Consider the following 19319-nt stretch of genomic DNA (forward strand, 5'->3'; position numbering starts at 1 on the left):
CCGCACCACTCCAGAGTTAGATAAAAGTTTTAGTAAGAGTTTAGTTTAATGCAAAACAATTTCACTACAATTTGTTTTATCAAACGAAAACATCTTTAACTATTACATTTAAATTTATTTTATGATGAACAGCGAGCTGAATCCTGTATAGCATCGGTTAGTACTAAATCAGAGAGACCGTTATCACTAAGAATTTGGTTAACCGCAGCTGCTTGTTGTGATGTGTAATTTGTATTATTGCTTCTCACCCATATAGATTCTAGAAAAAACAATTAATTCTATAGTTAAATACCAAAAATACAAAGAAAAAGACAGTTAAATATCCGTTAATTTACGAAGAATCTTAAATGAAAATTTACTCAACGGTAAACATTATTAATTCAGCGACGTTTCGTAATTGTATTAAGACTTTCGCAAACATTTCCAAATTTATCAAGTGTCAAGTATTGAGTAAACTTTAAACTTCAATTTTTCATCATTAATATAAACTTTAGTCTATTAGTTTTAAGTATAAAATACTCTCTTACCTATTCTGCTTGCATCTAGATCGATGCATCGGTAACCAACGCTGTACTCATCATAATCGACTCCAAGAACTGAATATACAAATGGACTGTTAACGTTGGGGTATTTTACACTTATAATCCCATCACGTGAACCACTAGTCGGTGTCCATGTTACTACACCATCCCTAACAACCTTTGTTCCAGAAGGTAAAAATTTTACTTCCCAATGGAGGTTCGCGGCTACGTTCGACGTCAAGTTTAAATTCATAAACTGGCAGTCACCCGGAGCGTTGTGTATACGCACAGTGTACCTTCTTTGACCGTTAGCTGCATACTGTTGAGAAAAAGTTACAATGAATTGAGGCACAAATGAATATTAATAATCAATTTCGATGTGACTTTTACAAACATATTGAGGGGATTGTCAGGAGTGGGGTCCAACCGTTTTTTTCAGAAATTTTTTTCTTTGAAGTGAAACTTTTCATGGGACACTATGAAAATTTTGGAATTGAGAGTGAACAGACGAAAAATTATACAAAAGATGTGCACAAAGAGAAAACATCGAGAATAGTCGTCGAACATTAGTCTATCAGTTTACTAATCATTGTGACTAGTTCCAGTCCTTAAACATTATTAGACAACATATGAATGAACAATAAATTTCTGTTCTAGTCATTGGCAATGTATTTTGCTTATTTAGATGTTAGTCTTATTTCATATTTTCAACTCAAGAATGTCACTGTACCTACATTTTAGTCGATTAATTAGAATTATATCAATGTCAATATCAACGATATCGCGCTTAGCAGCTAGTAAATAATATCAATTTACCCTCACAAAATCGAAATTTTCTACCGGTTTTATGTTTCTTCTGTCTGAGCACTGACCTAATGACGGAGATTGTGAATAACAATATGTTATTAATGCAAGAAAAGAAATGGTGAAAAGTTGTTTAAACATTTTTACTGCTTCTTAGGTGTTGCTTGGAAAGAAGAATGGTCCTATATTTTTCAAGACGTATTTATAAGTAAGATGAAAAATATCACAAAAAATCAAATCGTGTCTCATAAAAAGCACAAGATAAAATATTTATTTTGAAAGTGAATCTTTTATTACATCACCTCAAATTTTTTTCGTCCATCTATTGCATGTCGCATTACAGCCAGTGGCGGAGTAGGGGTAAAACTGAAAGGCGCTCGGCAAAGCAGCCAAGGCCAATATGGTGGTAAGCGTGTAGCATTTATATTCTCACTCATTCGTGCAAGTGCATGACAATTACTTTTATAGACTGTGAAACTCAAAGCGAAGATGAAATTATTCATAGAATACCTGAAGTTCAAAATGATTCTATGATTTAAATAAATATTGTTCACAGTTTTCAACATCGTCTATAATGCGTCTATTATCTGAATGATTAAGAACGCGATTGTAATTTTAATACCTTAAATCGAATAATTTTCCGAAAATTTACAATTAAATGCCTACAATCCGAAAAGTTTCACTTGCACCGTGGTTTTATAAAACCACACAATTGTTTTTTATCTCTCAATATGATATGAAGCTAGCGAATTTTCCGATTTACCGATATCTATAGACTTGACAAAATTAATTCTTTTACTACAAATTCACTATAAAATATGGTCCCAGTTGGTTTTTTGAGCCCGAGATAGCTTAAACAAATATGTAACCTGCTAGCATGATGTCAAACTAATGAATTATCCGATTTCTCGGAATCGGAACATCGGAAAGCTTTACAAAATTAATTCTTTCACTTCAAATTTACTATAAATTAGCTACAAATTATACATATGTTTTAATGTAGGGGTTGAGCATCTGATCTGCTAACGTGATAGAGATACAATAATAAGACCGGAGTTGACTATATATCTATGTACTAGCGTACTGGGTAAGTACAGCTTGTACACTATCGCTTCCGGAAATATTATAAATTCTTCGCTAATAAAAACAATTTTCACGATTTTTGGCTTAACGATTAGGATATACAGTCAAACCTGGATAAGCGAGAACTCAAGGGACCCGGATATTATTCTCACTCATAGAGTTTTCTCATTTATAGAGATTAATAAAAATCAAACATAAACATGGTGCTAGAGCGTTAAGAAATAGGTAATACATAATTATATACACATTTGGCTGTAAATAGGTACTTGTATTATTTATTTAAAGAAATCAGTTAATTTTTTCTGAGTATCCTTTTTACAATTTTGAATATGTTTTTCAATTTCATAAATTTTATCAAAAATGAAATTAATTTAATTTTTCGCTTCAACATTGTGAGGGAACAACGTCAAACGTACTTTCTTCAAAGATTGTTACCAACTGAAACCAAATGTTGAGGTTAAGTACCATGAGCAGGTACGAACAAGCGCACGAGTGTGCTGCAGATGTCTAGTAATTGTAAATAGTCTCACTTACAGAAGTCTAGAGTAAGAAACTATCACTTACGAAGATCTGGAAGTGAAAAATGACTCTCTCTAAAATAGGTACTTACACTGTCACTCATAAAGGTTTTCGAGGCTAAAAATGACGGGATGTGACTATTTTTGTCGCTTATAAAGTTTTCTCATTCATCCAGTTTTCGCTTATCCAGGTTCGACTGTATAAAATACAATAGCATATTATTCCTGTTTTGTCTACACACTGGCCTGATTACATAAAAAACTAATTAACCTAATTCTGTCTGTAAAAATGTGGCGTTATCTCTAATCTCAATCAATATAAAAAGAATTGACGTAGTAGTGATTGTTTTTTATTATTGAGAGCAGAATTTTTGTAATCAGTTGTTAAAAATATGTGAGATATTGTAGTGTTTGCCCGTCGACAGAGATACCGACATTTTTAAGATTATTCAGGATCGCCAAATTTTTGAAATTAATTTACTTTTTTGAAGTGACTGTAGACAAGCAAACAAGGACTTTTCCACAGAACGCTTAACCTGTTCATTTGATACATTAAACATGAGAATCACAAAAGATATTGTAGAAGTCACTTATACATATACAGGATGTTTATTGAACTTCTTTCCCAAAATACAGGGCGATAAATACTTTTCGACAAAACCATTCTACACTGAGATTATCGGAGACAAAAAATGTACAAAATACCTTTTCGTTTTTTGAAAACAATTCCGATCACTAAGAACAGACAATGTGCTTTATGTACGATGACGCTCCACCACAGTTTAATGTAATAAGCCTTAAATTTTTAACCAGAATTGGTTGATGTTGCTCTCTCTCTCCCTTTCTCTCTTATGACTTGCCCGATCCTCGGACTTAAACCACCTTAATTATTATCTCTGGCGCCATCTGAAATCACTAATAAACGTTATAGATATATCAGATAACACAATAGATAAACTTCGAAGCGGAGACCGAGGAGAAATAGTAATAACATACAGAAAAGACACCTAATTAATAAAATATTGGGTTTGGCAGAACTGCTATAGTCACACTATGTAGGTACTTACTAATACTTAGTAATAATTATCTGAATTGAGATAAAACGTGTAACTGCCGCGTTTTTACTAATATTCCAATATTCATTTTTGTGAAGCTAGCATACCCATGTCGCAAATATATATATTACTTGTAAGTACAACAATTGGATCCCCTACAATGTCAGATCAAACAGTATGAGTAGTTTGTTTATGTTAACCCTTCATACTGTGACCTTTTGATCTCAACCTCCTAATTCCGTAGTTGAAAGGAGGGATATCGATAAGCTATGAAAAGTGACCCCTTTAGAAAACTTAAAAAATTTTGTTGTTTGAATAGCATGAGCCTCATACATAATAAAAATACTATTCCTTTTCCAAAAATATCTTTTATTGTTTTTTAAACACCACTCAAATAAGTAACATTGTATGATATTTTGAATCAAACTTACATTTGTAGATTTAGCATGCAAAAGAACCTTTTATTTTACTATGAGCGCATTTTTTTAGCATGATGATTTTTTAATATATTGTTCTTTAGATAACAGCAAATCTAAAAAAACAAAAATCAAAATGCTAAAAGAATGCGCTTATGTTTAAAAACAACTCGATGTAGTAAAAAAGGGTACGATTAAAAAAAGTAATTTGGACTGTAGTTTGTCAATTGTTCTTGTTAAGAAAAATTGGTAATTTTTACTTTTAAGTAATTAAAGTATTAAGTTAGTGTCCTGTATTTTCCGAAAAATATAAAAAACATCTAGTAAAAGTTTTTGCGTATTAGGGTCAATTTTCTTAGCTTATCGATACCCCTCCTTTATGGTGGTAATAATTCTTGGAAATTCGAATTAATAGAATAACTTATAATGTAAAATCCGCACCACTCCAGAGTTAAATTAAAATTTTTATTTAATGTAAAACAATATAACAATTTCATTACATTTTGTTTACAATTAAATTTATTTTATGGTGAACAACGAGCTGGGTCCTGCACAACATCAGTTAGTGCTAAATCAGAGAGACCGTTGTCACTAAGAATTTGGTTAAAAACAGCTGCTTGTTGTGATGTGTAATTCATATTATTACTTCTCACCCATATTGATTCTAGAAAAAAACAATTCTATAGTTACCTACCTACCAAAAATACAAAAAAAAGGACAGTTAAATATTCTATAATTTTTACAAAGAATTTTAAATGAAAATTTACTCAACGGTACACATTATTAATTCAGCAACGTTTCGTAATTGTATTAAGACTTTCTCAGGCTCTAAAATTAAAAAGACGAAACATCTCGAAATTTATCAATGTGAAGTATTGAGTAAACTTTAAACTTTAAATTCAATTTTTCATCACAAATATAAACTTTAAGATTGCATCTATTAGTTTTAAGTATAAAACACGTTCTTACCTATTCTGCTTGCATCTAAATCGACACATCTGTAACCAATGCTGTACTCATCATAATCAATTCCAAGAATTATATATACCAGTGAATTGTTAACATTAGGATATTTTACACTTATTATACCATCACGTGTACCACTGGCCGGTGCCCATGTTACTACACCATCTCTAACAACCCTTGTTCCAGAAGGTAAAGACTTTCGTTCCCAATGGAGGTTCGCAGTTACGTTTGAGGTTAAGTTTAAATTCATATACTGGCAGTCGCCCACAGCGTTGTGTATACGCACAGTGTACTTTCTTTGGCCATCAGCTACATACTATTGAGAAAAAGTTACAATGAGTTGAATAAATATTTTTTCGTCAATACATTAAATGTCATTGAGGCACAAATGACCCTTAGTAATCAATTTCGATGTGACTTTTACAAACATATTGAGAGGATTATCAGGAGTGACCTAGACTTGGGGTCCAACCCTTTTTTTCAGAAATGTTTTGTTTTGAAGTGAAACTTTTTATGGGACATTATGAAAATTTTAAGATTGAGAGTGAACTTGTCCTGCTAATAAAACCCGTTAATTAAGCGAGAAGCGAAAATAAGTGAAACAAGCGGAAAATTATACAAAAGATACGCACAAAGAGAAGACATCGAGAATAGTCCTCGGACATTAGTCTATCAGTTTATCAATCATTGTAACTAGTGCCAATCCTTAAACATCATTAGATAACACACACGAATGGACAATAAATTTCGGTTCCAGTCATTGGAGATGGATTTTGCTTATTTAGATGTTAGTCTTATTTTATACTTTCAACTCAAGGATGTCACTATACCTACATTTTAGCCGATTAATAATAGTGAAATTAATAAGGGGGAGTCCCCCCGCCGATACTGGACACTTAAGGTATTTAATATACTTACAATAAACTGAATAATCACAGGGTTTGTCCGGAAAGTAATAGGACTGAGTCGATTTAAAAAAATTTATTGAGCCAATCCTTACAATATTTTATAAACTTTCAAAATAGGCTCCTTCTGCGTCGATGCAGCGCTGCCAGCGCGATTTCCAAGCATTGAAGGCGTCACGGAAGGCATTCTCTAGAATAGCCTTAAGAGCCGCGGTGCTTGCTGCTTGGATCCATTCTGTCGTCTCAAAATGCTTGCCTTTTATACAAAAAAAAATTCGGGGGGGCACATCTGGGCTGTAGGGCGGCTGCGGAAGCGTTGGGATACCGGCCTTGGTCAGGTAGCTGTCCACAATAAAGGCGGTGTGAGCCGGGGCGTTGTCGTGGTGCAACTTCCAGTCGGCTGCGATGTCTTGTCGGACCCGATTGACCCTACGTTTGAGTCTCTTGAGCACTTCCACGTAAAACTTGGCGTTGACGGTTTGTCCAGGAGGAACAAATTCATGGTGGACGATGCCTTTCATGTCAAAAAAGACAATGAGCATCGTTTTCACTTTGGATTTGCTCATTCTTCCCTTTTTTGGGCGAGGAGACGCCGGCGTGTGCCACTCGGAAGATTGCCTCTTTGTCTCGGGATCATACTCAAAGATCCATGACTCGTCACCTGTGATTACGTTATTCAAAAATTGGGGGTCACTTTCACACATGTTTAAATTTTCGGCTTGCACCACTCACAGAAACACGTCGCGCGAAAAAGCCTGTTCTGACTCTCCAGATGCTCGGAGACAACTCACCAGCCGCTCGTTCGTTAGCTAGGAATGCCCTCTACCGAATCCAGTCGGTGCGCGCACGCTCCGAAGTACAATCGAGGCGGAAATAAATCAGTCCTATTACTTTCCGGACAAACCCTGTATGTTTTATTTAAATACTTAACATTTTCTTTTAAACAGTCATATTAGACATTAAAACAAATCAACAAAGATAAATATTATATATTTTTCAACAACTCAAAATGAAATGAAGCATCAAGCAATGGGTTAGTTTTGGGTTTCATTAAAAGTATCGGACAAGTAGATATAAATTCGAATCCTTAACACAGGACAGGACCGGACACTTGTAGGTTTACAAAAATTTAAGGTCACTCAATATTTTTACATTAATACATTAAACATCCAAATAAATTCGTTCACTCTAAATATAATAATATGACGTTCTGAATATTACTCGACGCAATAAATTCCTGCGCAAAATAACTAACGTGTCGTATCGGACTAGACTGATGACCGTGTCTAGGGGTTCCTCAAGTGTGACGCCTTTGTATACACAAATGAGCGCTAACTTTTGACCTGTTTTGTCCGGTACTATGTGCGGTCCGGCGCTAGGGTATTCCCCCTGTGTAGGTACCATACAAAGTTCCACTTTTAAAACCAATGGTTTTGACTGCTTTCTTTTTGTTTTGATTTTATCATTAAATTCCCAACAAAGAAGTTCTGACTGAATTTAATCATTTAGCAGTGTTCAACGAAAATCCAAATCTGATTTGAAGAAAAAAATTCGTCAAATCCTTCAATTGGAGCAGATATTTTTATTTATGTGAGAACTATTGCAACTACTTATTTAGAAATGCTGTCTCATACTTATAATTCTAAAAATTGAATAATCCTATCAAGTTATAAAACACTTACATCAAGGACATTTTTGCAAAAAACCGAGACTGTAAATCTAGGTAATTTTTTTCTTTACAATCGTTTATATGTTACTTTTAAATTGTTTAATATTGAATTACATCAATGCCAACGATAATCGCGAGTAGCAGTTAGTAAATAATATCTATCAACTTACCCTCACAAAATCGAAATTTTCTACCGGTTTTATGTTTGTTCTGTCTGAGCACTGACCTAATGACGAGGATTGTGAATAACAATATGTTATTAATGCAAGAAAAGAAATAGTGAAAAGTTGTTTAAACATTTTTACTACCTCTTAGTTGTTGCTTGGAAAGAATAATGCTCTTATATTTATCAAAACGTATTTATAAGTAAGATGAAAAATATCACAAAAAATCAAATCGTGTCTCATAAACACCACAGGATAAAATATATGATATGAAGCATCGAATAGAAAATAGAATTGACGTAGTAGTGATCGTTTCTTATTATTGAGAGCAGAATTTTTGTAATCAGTTGTTAAAAATATTTGATATATGGAAGTGCTTGCGCGTGGAATTACTCAAGAGATACCATCATGTTTAAGATTATTCAGGGTCGCCCAATTTTGGAAATTAATTTACTGTTTTTGAACTGATCGTAGACAAGTAAACCAGGACTTTTTCACAGAACGCTTAACAGTCAAAAAGCAAAACAGATCTCTCAAAAACAATAGGCAGATAAGTTATTTGTTCATTTGCTACATGAAATAAGAGAATCATAAATAATATTATAGAGGTCTCTTATACGAGGGTGGATTGATAAGTTTCCGGCCTGACCAAGAAAAACAAGGTTTTTAAAAATTTTTTTTTTTTATTTCTCAACATAATCTCCTCCAAGGCTGATACATTTCTCATAGCGGTGTTCCAGTCTATTAATGCCATCTCTATAGACTGATTCGTCAAGCTCCTCAAAATAACCATTTACAGCTTCGATTACTTCTTCATTGTCCGCAAATCTCTTACCGCCAAGCCATTTTTTGAGATTAGGGAACAGAAAATAGTCACTCGGGGCTAGGTCTGGAGAGTAAGGAGGGTGCGGCATCAATTCAAACTTTAGATCGTTGATTTTAGCCGTCGCAACGATTGACGTGTGCGCTGGTGCGTTATCGTGATGAAACAAGATTTTTTTCTTCGCCAGATGAGGTCGTTTAATTTTCACCTCGTGGCTCAAACGTTGCAATAAGTCTGCGTAGTATTGACCAGTGATAGTATTACCCTTTGCAAGGTAATCAATGTATATAATACCTCTTGCATCCCAAAAAACAGTAGCCATAACCTTGTTCGCCGAAAAAATTGTTTTTGCCTTCTTTGGAGTTGGTTCCCCTGGTCCAATCCACTGTTTAGACTGTTCTTTGGTTTCAGGAGTGTAGTGGTGGACCCACGTTTCGTCAACGGTTACGAATCGACGCAAAAATTCGCTTGGATTACGCTTATACAATGACAAATTTGCGGTAGAAATGTTTTTTCGAATCAATTTTTGGTCGACTGTTAGCAAACGCGGCACCCATCTTGCACAGAGCTTTTCCATATGCAAATGTTGGTGCAAAATATGTTGCACACGTTCATATGACATCTTACAGGTCTCAGCTATCTCACGCACTTTCAATCTGCGGTCTCCCAGCACTATTTGATGAATTTTTTCGATCATATCTGGAGTTGTGACCTCAACGGGGCGTCCTGAGCGAGGCCCATCAGAGGTGCTCACACGACCCTTTTTAAACTCGGAAACCCACTGCTTAACGGTTGAATATGACGGGGAGGATGTCCCCAGTGTTGAGTCCATCTCTTTTTTAATTTCCTTCGGCGTTAACCCCTTCAAATAAAAGTATTTGATGACAGCACGATTTTCCTGCTTTTCCATTTTTACGAAAACCACAGAGGCGTCTTGTTCAGCGTGCTGTCAAACCTACACTAGCAAGGAGATCGGGCTGAAACTATAGCTACAAGCTATCCAAGGATGGTACTATAGAATGTCACCTCAAGGTAGGCCTAGTGGCGTCATCTCTTGGTTAGGCCGGAAACTTATCAATCCACCCTCGTACATATACAGGATGTTTATTGAACTTCTATGAAAGCCTTTTTTTCCAAAATACGTTTTCGTTTTTTGATAATAATTTCGATTACTAAGAACGGAGAGATTTTTTTTTTGTTTTCGTGGAAGAGGGGAAATCTTCAAAAGACACCCAGCTGTCCGTACGACTGGGTAGTGTCGGATTGCCGAAGAAGAAGTCTTCGGACTTACCGACTAGAGCCCCTTTACCTCAGGCCGTTCTAGGACCAATTAGGGTCCTCTTCATCTGGTAACGCAGAGAGATACTGTGTGGTTCATGTATAATGATGCATCACCGCATTTAAGGATATTTGGGAGGTACAATCGGAGACAGGAGTACATAAAATTCGTGATTAATTAGGTTTTGCAGCATATCATGAGGTAAATAAATACTATCTATACTAAAAAAAAGTATACGGTTTTAGAGAAAATTTGAAATTTGACCAAAAACTTTGAATAAAATAAGAAATAACGAATAATATGGAAAATTTTTAACTGACTTTTGGCAGTGAATACGCCTTCATCTCAACTTCGAAACAAAAAAATATTTAGTTTCAATCTTTATTAATAATGAGCGTAAAACTTTTTAAAATGTTTAAATAATAATTAAAACTTTAAAATTGCATTTATTTCAGACAATTATAAATATTATCATTATATTATCAAGTAAAAACGAGATTCTTTAGCTAATTTTTTATTTTTTCCTCGATAACCATTTAGTGAATTTGAATAACCTTACCCTAAGGTGATTCTCCAGAGTTCAAGTTACTTATTATAAAAGTTTGAAATTTTTGTTAGCTTTTTTCTGTTAATAAAAATAAATTTAATCTGTTCGGTTAACGAATCTTCATAAAATGACGTGTAAAATTACATTTTTTTAAATTTCAATAACTTTTTAACGGTTTAGTGAATCGATTTTTAATTTTTACAGGAATTTTAGAATTGAATGAGGAACGTTCTTCCAAACTTTTATTTGTCTCGTATCATTTTGACATACCTCCCAAACATCCTTAAATGTCATAAGCCGTATTGTTATCATTTGATATAGATCCATCTTGATCTCCAACTACATTAGATAATATTAAGCAGCAGAAACATTAAGAATCATTGATCCAAGATCCACAAACGTTGGCTTGTGTTTCGGAAAACATAGAAAAGAGAATACGTTTATGTTTAGAATCAAGCCGTCGTCATTTCGCTTGCTATAAGGCGGTATTATTTCCACCACTATCAAATCAGCTATTATTTTTTTATTTAAGTAAATCTGACCTATTAAAGCGCCTTAGCTAAATATTAAACTTGCTAATGTGACTATGTGTTCTAAAAGTGTGGTGAATAGTTATTAGCTGTCGGAACTATTCGATAGAAAATTAAATTCTATAAATGCCGTTGACATAAAACACAAGGTGTTCTATTTGAACCAAACAATATTTACGTTCAAAACTTTTATTTATTTAATCATAATTTTTAGACACTCTGTATAAGTTAGACAATTTGTTACATTTGCGATACAAAACTCCAGTTTAAATTTTTGATTTCAAAAAACGCAATTTAGGTTGAGAATTTAATAATTAAAATTGTTACTACATTTTTACAAAACTCAAAATACTTCAAAATCCTTACGGATTTACTCGCTCTTACTTTGATCACAGAATCCAAAAATGCAGAAATATATTTAACAAAATACAGCTTTGATACGTTTTGTGATTTTTGGAAACTCTGTATATTATAAAAATAATTTCAAAATATACCATTAATGGACCCCTATCCACCCCCACAATAAAACTTTCTAAAAACCTAGGAACATCTCCGTAATCTTTCGTTTCTTATAACGTGAATAACCCTGTACAATATACATTGTATATCTACAGCAATAATTTCACTGTATTTTGTGCTAGCGTTGATGCCCTAAATAGTTGTCAAAGATCGTCAATGACCACATAAAACTAATTTTTCGATCCTTCAAAAAGAACACTTTTTTCTTCTAAATAAAAGGTACCCTATGTCCTTTTCTGTACCCCTGACAGTGTGCCTACAAAATTTCACGATGATCGATTGAGCAGTTAAGTCATGAAATCGTAAAAAAGGAGAAAATGATTAAAAACGCTATTCACTTGCTAACAAATTTATTATTGATTAATTTCGTATAAATTTCACAAATTTTGCTGTTATCTTATACTGAACAAACATCTGGGTCCTGTACAGCATACGTTACGGCTAAGTCAGAAAGACCATTATCACTCAGAATTTGACTAACAGCAGCTGCTTGTTGTGGTGTGAAACTCCTACTCCTGCTTCTAGCAAATAGTGTTTCTAGAAAAACAATTCTATACTTAGATACAAAAAATACAAAAAAAGGAAAGCTGAATATGCTAAAGACTAACAATAGACTTTTACAGAATCTAAGAAGTAGACATGGAAATGAAAATTAACGAAACGGTACACATTTCTTAAGGAGACGAAAATTTAGAAGTGACCGATTATCTAGAAAGTCAGATTAGTCAGGACGGAAGGAGTAGTAGGGATATAAAGCAGACGATAGCACAGGGCCGAGTCGCCTTCAATAAAAAGAAGTCACATCTCGAAAGGTTAATTTAGAAATTCGAGAAAGGTTGTTAAAGGTGTATGTTTGGAGCACGGCGCTGTACGGGCGCGAAACAAGAATAGTGTGCGCGGCGGGAAATAAAAGGTTAGAAGCGTTCGAAATGTGGTGTTACAGGCGAATGGTGAGGACACCGTGGATAGAGAAGGTTAGAAATGATGAGGTATTAGAAAGAATAGGAGAACAGCGGACTCTATGGATGTCAATAAGAAATAGGTGAGATAGGTTAGTAGGGCACCTTCTGAAGCATGATGATCTAATCAGAGACATATTAGAGACAGAAAAGGGAGTTAGGAGGGGTAGATTTGGATCTAGATTAGATTACTGTTCGCAAATAGTTAAGGATGTAGGTTGTTCTAGTTTTAGGGAAATGTGAAGATTAGCTCAGGATAGGAAAGAGTGGAGATTCGTGTCCAGTCTTAGGACTGACGACGTTATCATGATGACACATTTTTGACTTCTTGAATTCATAAATTGGTAAGACTTTCTTAAGCTCTAAAATTAAAAAGAGGGAACACCTCCAAATTTAATAACTGTAAAGTGTAAATAAAGTAAACTTCGTGTTATTTCCTGCCCATAAAATCATTCAATTTTTCATATTAAATATAAACTTTAACATTGCCTCAATTAGTTTTGAGTAAAAAAATAGTTTCGTACCTGATCTGCTTGTGCTATTTACATCGACGCATCTGTAACCAACGCTGTACTCATCACGATTAATTCCAAGCATTGTATATTCCAACGAATTAGCTTCGTTGGATCTTCTAATACTTATAATCCCATTAGGCGGTGTCCAAATTGTTTGACCAGAGCTAGTAACCCTTGCTCCGGAAGTTAAATTTTTTCGAGACCAAAAGAAGCTCGCGGTTACGTTTGATGTCATGGTATTATTCAGATACAGGCAGTCGCCCGGAGTGTTATACGTAAAAATAGTGTACCATAGCCTGCCAGTAGCTACATACTATTGAGAAAAAATGCAATGAATTTAATAAATATTTATTTCATCTACAAATTTATGGATCTATGTGCTATTGTGACAAAAACGACCCTTCCTAATGATTCCCATGTGACTTTTACAAACATGTAGAGGGAATTGTCAGAAGTGATCTAGGTTTAGGTTTACCGTTTTTTTTTTACACTTTACCAAAACATTAAACATTACTGGTCCAGTTGTATTTTTCACTAAGCATGGAATATATCAAGAATGCTTTTTTTGTCTTAATTTCATCATTAAATTCCCAACAAGGGAGCTTTAACTGAATTTTAATGTTTAGTAGATGTTTGGAAGTGCTATTAGATCTGATTTGAAGAAATGAGTAGAATTTCTTCAGGTTAAATATTCTTTTTATTATTTTAAGAACAATGCAAAATAAAATATCGGTGAATTAATTTTTTGAATTAACTTAACCAACCACAGATAACCCTTAATTGACACGTTGCAGAATCGTCGACCCAATATAACAGTTATTAGTGATAAGTCACTTAAAATTGAAGCCCACAAAAATTCGAAGTGTCTCTAAAATATCAGTCTTTTGAGACACCATAAAAAGGTCGGTTGAGGGATGCATGGTTGTAAGCGAGGATTTATAACTCTACAAATTAAATAACCCTAGCAAGATATAAAATATCCAACCCCCAGACATTTTTGCAACCCCAAATAGTTACAAGAAAACATGATTGCAAATCTGGGTAATTTTTTTATTTACAATGGTTTATTGGTTACTTTTACATTGTGTATTGTTAAACTATATAAATGTGAACGAAATTGCGAGTAAAACCTTGTAAATAAAATAAACTTACCCCTGCAAAATCGTAATTTTCTGCCGCTTTTACTTGTGTTCTTTCTGCACACTGGCCTGGTGACGCGTTTTGTGAATAACAATATGTTATTAATGCAAGAAAAGCAATCGTGAAAAGCAGTTTACACATTTTTACTTCTTCTTATTTGCTGTTTGAAAAGTGTAATGTTCCTTTATTTTTTTGAACGTCTTTATTTATCTATGATGAAAAATTGTCCAACAAATCAAATCGGGTCTCATATCAGCTATCGGACAAAAAAATTGTTTTTACCTGTCAATGATAAGCGATTATATTATTATTGAGAGCTCTATTGTTTTGCTTTTAATTATAGAAAATTAAATAAAGGGACGTTCAAGTAGGATTTAAATTACATTGTACACTATAAATTCTTTTAACCCCCTCCCCCTCTAAACTCTTACGTAATTACTGAATGCCCTCCAACTGAGTGATGTAGTTAATGAAAATTAGTAAAGCAGTAACAAACATCTTCTGAGATTTACTGATTGTCATTATCCTAATTCCTATTTAATATTCACAACATGTTATCTCGCCCATATTGATTTTAGAAAAAAATTCTTTAACACTATACTTACCTACTAAAAATACAAAAAAAAATTAATATCCTAAAGACTAACGATTGAATTGTACAAAGAATCTGAAATTAAAGAGACGAAACATCTCCTAATTTATCATGTGTGAAATGTTAAGTAAACATTATGATTTATGAAAATACCACAAATCGCGCGGTTAACGCCACCTGTAGTACGATGCTGCATTTTAGGATTACGTATGCTCCAACAAGTTCCATTTAAATACATGGATATCTACTTGCTGAAATAATCGAATAAAATAATTCGAAGTGGTCTGTTTTCTGTCGAAACTGCCAGATTCGATTATGGTAACGTGCCTATCACGTTGAGGTTAGGTATGCCGGGATTCGTTTCAGCAAGTAGATATCCATATATTTAAATAGACCTTGTTGGAGCATACGTAATCCTAAACTGTAGCATCGTACTAGAGATAGCGTTTACCGCGCCAGTTGTGGTATTTTCAAAAACGCGCTGTTAAGACAGCAGGTAAAAGTTGGTCTGTGTTCTGTCGGGCTGCCTGTGACGCGCTGATGAGATCCAAAAAAATCGAAAACGCGATCCGCTTCTGGCAGTTTCGACAGAATACAGACCACTTATTATTTCATTATGATTTATGAGACATTTTAAGAAATTTTACTTTTAATAGCTGTTAATATTTAATAAATTTTAAGCATCAATGCGAAATTAATTTAATTTATACCATTACACATTTCTTATCTCAAGTTAATGAGGAAAAATTTGTTGCTGCTGACACACCCTCGTTGGAAACCGAACCTCCTCATTAACTTGAGATAATGTGTAGTGATTTTAAAAAATTATTAAAGTTTGTGTTATTTCATGTCCATAAAATTATTCAATTTTTCATCATAAATATAAACATCAACATTATCTCTATTAGTTTAAGTAAAACAATACTCTCTTACTTATTCTGCTTGCATCTACATCGACACATTTGTGGATTGTTAACATTAGGATATTTTACACTTATTATCCCATCACATCTATCACTACTCGGTGTCCATGTTACTACACCATTTCTAACAACCCGTATTCCAAAAGGTAAATCCTTTCGTCACTGAATGTTTCGGGATTGAAAGTGAGTTAGCAAAATTTGTTAGGTGAGAAAGGAGGAGATAAGCGAGACGAAAAAATTATGCAAAGATCCGCACAGAGTAAATATCGAAAATAGTAGCCCGGTTTATCAAAAAAAAAGAAAACAATTAGGTTAGGTTAGGTTAGGTTAGAAAGAAAAAAAGAAAACAATTAGGTGTTTCATTCCCACCAGGCACCCATGCTAGTGTGCAGTCTCTCCGGACTACGCCGGAAAGTAGGGCGGAAGGCCCTTTTCAGCTACCTTTCATTTTTACTACTTCTTAAAAAATTGTTCTATATTTTTATAGACGGAAAAATTGTCCAAGAAATCGAATCGTGTCTTATAAAATGCACCGAACAAAAAATTTGTTTTTATCACTCAAAGATAAACAAATTTTCACACGTGTAAGTATATAGCAACTGTTTCTTATTTATTATTAAGATCTTTATTTTTTGCTTTGTTTTTTTTATAGTAAACCGATCTTTAAAAATATTTTGAAGTGTTACGTGGAATTATGGTCAATGATATCCAAGGTCGTCTGGTTTATTAGTGTTTGAGTTTATCTGCTACATTTGTCTTAATGAAGTATTGTGCATTTTTTATCATTTGGAGAAAATTAAAAATATATAAGTATACGGATTTGTTGTGGCCCAAATTAGTTAACCAAAATTTCTATTAATAATACTCACATAGTTTAGGCGAAGTTAGGCTTGAGTCTAAATACCTTTATTGAAAATATAAGAACTGACAAGAATACTGTAACTGATTCTAAGTTGACGTAATCATGAGCTATTTGGGCACTATCTCATGATCATAAATGATTAATAGCATTAAGGTTATGAATATTTTCTTTAAGTACCTTTTGGAAGCTGAGGCTCCAAATAATTTTTTCAGCAGAGGCAGGGCCGTCTTTAACCTATTGGAGGCCCAGGGCACATAAACCTTACCGGGGCCCCTACAGCTTTAACAGAGAATTATTTTGGTTTATCAACAATTACTTATTTCTTTATATTCATTGTAAATGAATAGATAATTGTAATATGACTCGGGAAAGTAACTCTATCATTCTCAGGTTGGTGCAAATTGTGTTTTTTGAAAAGGCACCCTTCTAGTTCTCAGATATGCAAAATCGTCAACCAGTTGTTCAAACTCTTTGTCTTTGAGCATATCCCATTCTATGGACTGACCAATCTTGAAGCATTGTTCGTCTTAACTTATTTTTTATTCTTTTCCGTTTAAAGAAGGAGCGTTCGCCACTACAGTTAGTTACCATCATGTTTAAAATGATTCTCAATGCAATTTCTACATTTGGAAATGTGTCTCCAACTCGGTTTTTTANGGAAAATGGGAATGATAACGGGAAATCACTAGTAGACAAAATATCCAACTATAAATTTAAATTTCAATCTGCGTATGAGAGTACGGAATACATAATATATACAGTCATTCAGATGATAGACTCAAGCTAAAAACTGAGAACAATATTTATTTAAATCATTGAATCATTTTGAACTTCAGTTATTCTATCAATCATTTCATCTTCGCTTTCAGTTTCTATAAATGTAATTGTAATGCACTTGCACGAATGAGTGAGAATATAAATGCTACACGGTTATGGGCGCCGCCATATTGGCCTTGGCTGCTCTGCCGAGCGGCTTTCAGTTTACAGTTTACATGTGATAGATGCACGAAAAAATTTGAGGCTATGTAATAAAAGTTTCACTTTCAAAAAATAAGTTATGTAAATGCACCGTTATGAAGTTGAAAAATAATCATTCGTTCATAAGGTATGCTCGCATTTATAGCATGCAAAAGCGATTGTGCAAGTAAATATTCTAACAGCAATTATTGATTAATTTTCTTAAAATAATTATCGGCTTTTGGTTGGCGGATGGATCTGGCAGGGGCTATGTAGGGGGCCTTCGTTGATCGTCGGGCCCTGGGCATTTGCCCAGAGTGCCCAATGGAAAAAAGAGGCCTGAGTAGAGGCTCTACCTGAAAATGTTGAATAATCTAACTTCACCAACTTTTTATCAAAACTAAAAACTAGCAAAAAGCATCTCAAGGGCCCCCATGGCATGGAGCTCCAAACAACTTCTCTGTTCAACGCGTCGCGTCGATAGTTACATCACTTATTTGATAATGAAAGTTTTTTGAAATAAATGAAAAATGAAAAACCAATTATTTTACTGCTTTCTGAATACCTCGAAAGCTTTACGACTTTTTGCTAACATAAAATTCAATTTTCTACATGTCCTCGAGCTTTTTTATAAGCAGTCCAAAAGGGACACACCCTTGATATGGAAAAAAAAAAGTTCAATAAGTTTAATTAATTATCCAGATTGTATCTTATCATGGAACTAATTCTTAATTATAACTGGAAATTTTTTGTTACTGTTCATCTGTCAATCACTGATAAAAACAGTTTTCTTTAGTAAGTGTTTATTACAAATCTGGATGTTTAAGTGCTTGCGCGTGGAAATTCTCAAGTTTCAGGTGTTGGTACTTAACATATTATCTAATTTTGTTGACTTTTTAATCATATGATGTAAGTCATCCAAAGTGGTTGATTTGATATTGAAGTTTATGGACAATGTTTTTAAGGGTTAGTTAGTGTAAGAAAAAGTAGTAAAATGATTTCTACAACCATTGTCTTAAATTTAATCAAACCCTCGTAAAGTTCATTCTAAAACATTGAAAACAGGTCACCTGTTCAAATTGGATCCATTCTTGTGGACTCCCGTTCACATATTATGCTCAGTTGAAAACAGCATACGCGTTAAAATCTAAAAGAACAGAGATGACAATAATATTTAAGTAGAACTCGTTGGCAAATCTAAATGACGATCAGCACTGGTTTCAATGTTTTTGTACTGTAGAAACTAATATCAAGAAATTGGTACATCTATAAGCATAGTGTATGCTTGAAGACTGAAACAACTGAACAAAGGGGTCAAAACTAGTGTTACAACAGACCTCTGCTTCCGATTCTGAAACTACAAAAGTTTCGCATACTTTTTCACATCCGCTTCTGCATCTGGTTCCGCATTTTTATAATGGAAGCCTACCGAAACTTAAAATCTTATTTCTCATTTTTCTGGAAATGAATATATCGGAACAATAAAACAAGTCGTAAAAATTTATTACTAAACTTGACAGTATTCAAAACACAATGGAATTGCTCTTTGGAACGTTGTATGTTGGGTAGCTT

General features: G+C 33.8%; 3 protein-coding genes across 5 annotated transcripts in view; 1 reads left to right on the forward strand and 2 right to left on the reverse strand.

Moving 5' to 3' along the window:
- Positions 1-19319, forward strand: part of LOC108737860 — a 190602-nt gene that overhangs the window by 47982 nt on the left and 123301 nt on the right.
- LOC108737858 lies at positions 16-8346 on the reverse strand. 3 transcript variants are annotated; one of them, XM_018470988.2, is made up of 3 exons: positions 1338-1510; positions 528-840; positions 16-259 (listed from the first exon to the last, which is right to left on the reverse strand). In XM_018470988.2, exons 1-3 carry the CDS (start codon positions 1464-1466, stop codon positions 120-122), a joined length of 582 nt encoding a protein of 193 aa, XP_018326490.1. In that variant the 5' UTR covers positions 1467-1510; the 3' UTR covers positions 16-119. The 3 variants fall into 3 exon arrangements, with proteins under 3 accessions (XP_018326490.1, XP_018326492.1, XP_018326489.1); XM_018470990.2 differs by lacking the exon at positions 1338-1510 and adding an exon at positions 8108-8346 and having other exon boundaries at positions 19-259; XM_018470987.2 differs by lacking the exons at positions 16-259; positions 528-840; positions 1338-1510 and adding exons at positions 4830-5061; positions 5367-5679; positions 8108-8293.
- On the reverse strand, positions 12133-14598 carry LOC108737859. Its single transcript, XM_018470991.2, has 3 exons — positions 14426-14598; positions 13283-13586; positions 12133-12336 (listed from the first exon to the last, which is right to left on the reverse strand). Exons 1-3 carry the CDS (start codon positions 14552-14554, stop codon positions 12197-12199), a joined length of 573 nt encoding a protein of 190 aa, XP_018326493.1. The 5' UTR covers positions 14555-14598; the 3' UTR covers positions 12133-12196.

This window comes from Agrilus planipennis, unplaced genomic scaffold (genome assembly GCF_000699045.2).
Source record: "Agrilus planipennis isolate EAB-ADULT unplaced genomic scaffold, Apla_2.0 scaffold172, whole genome shotgun sequence".
Lineage (NCBI taxonomy): Eukaryota > Metazoa > Arthropoda > Insecta > Coleoptera > Buprestidae > Agrilus > Agrilus planipennis.

Bases quoted from the DNA above. Each gene is read 5' to 3' on its own strand.
- LOC108737858 (XM_018470988.2), bottom strand. From the start codon at position 1,466: ATGTTTAAACAACTTTTCACCATTTCTTTTCTTGCATTAATAACATAT. The intron at 841-1,337 runs GTAAATTGATAT...TTTTCTCAACAG, and splicing joins AAAATTTCGATTTTGTGAGG to TATGCAGCTAACGGTCAAAG. The intron at 260-527 runs GTAAGAGAGTAT...TGTTTTTTCTAG, and splicing joins TCTAGATGCAAGCAGAATAG to AATCTATATGGGTGAGAAGC.
- LOC108737859 (XM_018470991.2), bottom strand. From the start codon at position 14,554: ATGTGTAAACTGCTTTTCACGATTGCTTTTCTTGCATTAATAACATAT. The intron at 13,587-14,425 runs GTAAGTTTATTT...TTTTCTCAATAG, and splicing joins AAAATTACGATTTTGCAGGG to TATGTAGCTACTGGCAGGCT. The intron at 12,337-13,282 runs GTACGAAACTAT...TTGTTTTTCTAG, and splicing joins AAATAGCACAAGCAGATCAG to AAACACTATTTGCTAGAAGC.